General features: G+C 59.6%; 1 protein-coding gene across 1 annotated transcript; it reads right to left on the bottom strand.

Annotated features, from left to right (window-relative positions):
- Nucleotides 1-565: 565 nt before the first annotated feature.
- LOC149525563 (uncharacterized) lies at nucleotides 566-2,040 on the bottom strand. The gene is made up of 2 exons (XM_089779274.1): nucleotides 1,532-2,040; nucleotides 566-1,163 (listed from the first exon to the last, which is right to left on the bottom strand). Exons 1-2 carry the CDS (start codon nucleotides 1,917-1,919, stop codon nucleotides 616-618), a joined length of 936 nt encoding a protein of 311 aa, XP_089635400.1. The 5' UTR covers nucleotides 1,920-2,040; the 3' UTR covers nucleotides 566-615.
- Between the last annotated feature and the right edge of the window lie 283 nt (nucleotides 2,041-2,323).

Genomic DNA, 2,323 nt, shown 5'->3' with positions numbered 1-2,323 from the left:
GGTGGAATGTGCGTTTGGACGTTTAAAGGGCAGATTCCGGTGCTTGCTCACACGCCTCGACATGGGGGAGACCAACATCCCCGAGGTGGTGGCCGCGTGTTGCGTCCTCCATAACCTCGTGGAGAGGAAAGGGGAGGCCTTCCTACCAGGGTGGGGGAGAGCTGCTGATGGCCAGGAGAGGCTCTTTGCCCAGCCCCGGACAGCTGCCATCCGCCAGGCTCACCGGTCTGCAGTTGGCATCCGGGAGGCCCTCCGGGAGCAATTCTCCAGTGGAGGCCACTGAGTGCACTGAGGGGCTTCTGCCTGGGGACTGGGCCCTGGCCCCCAATAGAAGCTTCCCTCCACAACCCATCTCCTGACCCAGTTTGGACACATCACTTACACCAGGGTGTGTTTCAAAATAAAATGTTCTCTTTACTTATTTAAAATTTTGTACATATTATCCAACAATGTGGCAAAAGAACAAAAATTTTTTTCATTTTTGTTGTTGCCAAACTATATACAATAAACAAACAGTTCCTTTAACCCTTTGTGTGTGCTTAATAAGTGGGGTGATGGGGGTCATTGAAACCTGGAGGGGGGAAGGGGACTGGAAACCTGGAGGGGGGAAGGGGATCAGGTTGAACGGGGCTTGGCAGATTTCCCTTTCCTGCCTGGGCCTCGTGTTTGGGGTGCTCCCCGGCTACGGGATCGGGTGATGTACCTGTCGGTTGGCTGGCTGCTGGGGGGCTCTTGGGACGTGGAAGCCTGGGGGAGAGGAGGGCCAGGGGGAGAGAGGGGCTGGGGAGCTGGGGGGGCTGGGGGAGAGGGAGGTCCAAGGGGGGAAAGGGCTGCTGTTGTGGAAGGGGGGTTTGGTGGGGTGGGGTCATGGGGTGCTGGAGGAGCAGGACCTGGCACAGCAGCAGGCAAGCCGCTGACCTCCCTCAGGGTGGCGTACAGCACCGTGCGCTGCAGGACCAGCTCATTCATGAGCCGATCACGCCACCGCTCCTCTGCCTCCGCCCTCCGTAGCAGGATGGCATTCTGCTCCTGCACAGCCTCGACGTGCTGCCGGAGGATGTCGGCGTAGACACGCCTGTGTCTGCGGCTCCCATGTCTCTGAGGTGGAGATGGAGATGGAGGTGGGGCTGGGGTGCTGCGGCCCTCTTCCACGGCTGGTCCGGCTGTGGAGGAAAAGAAGAAGACACAATCAGTCCTATAAACTGGACTCTGTAGCACTTACAATACTAACAGGATGGTTTATTAGGGGATGAGCTTTCCAGGGCCAGACCCACTTCTTCAGATCAGAGTGACACGGCTACATTTCTATCACAATCAGTCATGTGTGCAACAGCTGTCCAAAAGGGCATGCCCTCTCCCTTGAGACAGGGGAAGCACACATTCTGAAGGTCACACTGTGTGTGTGTGTGTGTGTGTGTGTGTGACCTGGGCATCAGCCTGAGCATGACAGGTTTCCCTTGTGCATCACCCACTGTGCACCCACCCACCTACCTCCCCCCCCCCGGGTGTGACACAACCTCACTGTACTCACCTGCTGCTTCCTCTCCCGCGCCAGATGACGCCTGGGAGGCCTCAGAGGTCTGGGTCACTGGCTCCAGGGTGAGGGTTGCCGTCTCCTCGGTGTCCTCCTCCTCTGGGCCCATGTCCCCGTCTCCAGAGTGCTGTAGCTCCCGCTCTGGAGCGTCCACCACCGGGTCTGCCAGTCCGGACTGCACGAACCTTCGTGGTGTGCGTGCTTCTGCACTGCCACCCAGGATCTGGTCCAGCTCTGGGTAGTAGGGGCAGTAGTGGGGGGCTGCCCCAGACCGGGAGCTCTCCTCCCTGGCTTTGGCGTAGCCCTGCCGCAGCTCCTTCACTTTGGAGCGCACCTGGTCCTGGGTGCGGGGGTAGTGGCCCTTCTGGGCCAGGGCTTCAGCCATGCGGCCATAAATGTCGGCATTTCGCCGCCGGCTTTTGAGGGCCTGTAAGGCCTCCTCCTCTCCCCACAGCTCCAGCAGGCTCTTGATCTCTGCGCCGGACCAGGATGGTGCCCGGCGCTTGGAGCCCTTGTCTGGGTCCCCAGAAGGCTCGGAGGAAGGGCCAGGACGCTCTTGGGGCTGTGACATGCTGCAGCAAGGTCGCCGTGTGCTCTGGCTCCTTGTCTGCAACAAGTGGCTGTGAGGGTGCGCCTGTCCCTTTAAGGAATGGCTGCAGCCAGGAACCACAGACGTGCAACCCATGGCCCAGATTGTCCACCAGGGCTTGTTCCTGGAGGCCAATTCTTTCGAAAGAAAGGGCTCCCCCCGTCCAGACTCACGTTCTTTCGATGGATCTCCCTCGAAAA

The sequence above is a fragment of the Pelodiscus sinensis genome, chromosome 1 (genome assembly GCF_052426305.1).
Source record: "Pelodiscus sinensis isolate ZL-2025 chromosome 1, ASM5242630v1, whole genome shotgun sequence".
NCBI lineage: Eukaryota > Metazoa > Chordata > Testudines > Trionychidae > Pelodiscus > Pelodiscus sinensis.
This window is presented reverse-complemented; position numbering and strand designations above follow the sequence as displayed.

Excerpts from the sequence above, each read along its gene's own strand:
- LOC149525563 (XM_089779274.1), bottom strand. The coding sequence starts at position 1,919 with ATGGCTGAAGCCCTGGCCCAGAAGGGCCACTACCCCCGCACCCAGGAC. Across the intron at positions 1,164-1,531 it reads CGCGGGAGAGGAAGCAGCAG|CCGGACCAGCCGTGGAAGAG; the intron begins GTGAGTACAGTG and ends TTTCCTCCACAG.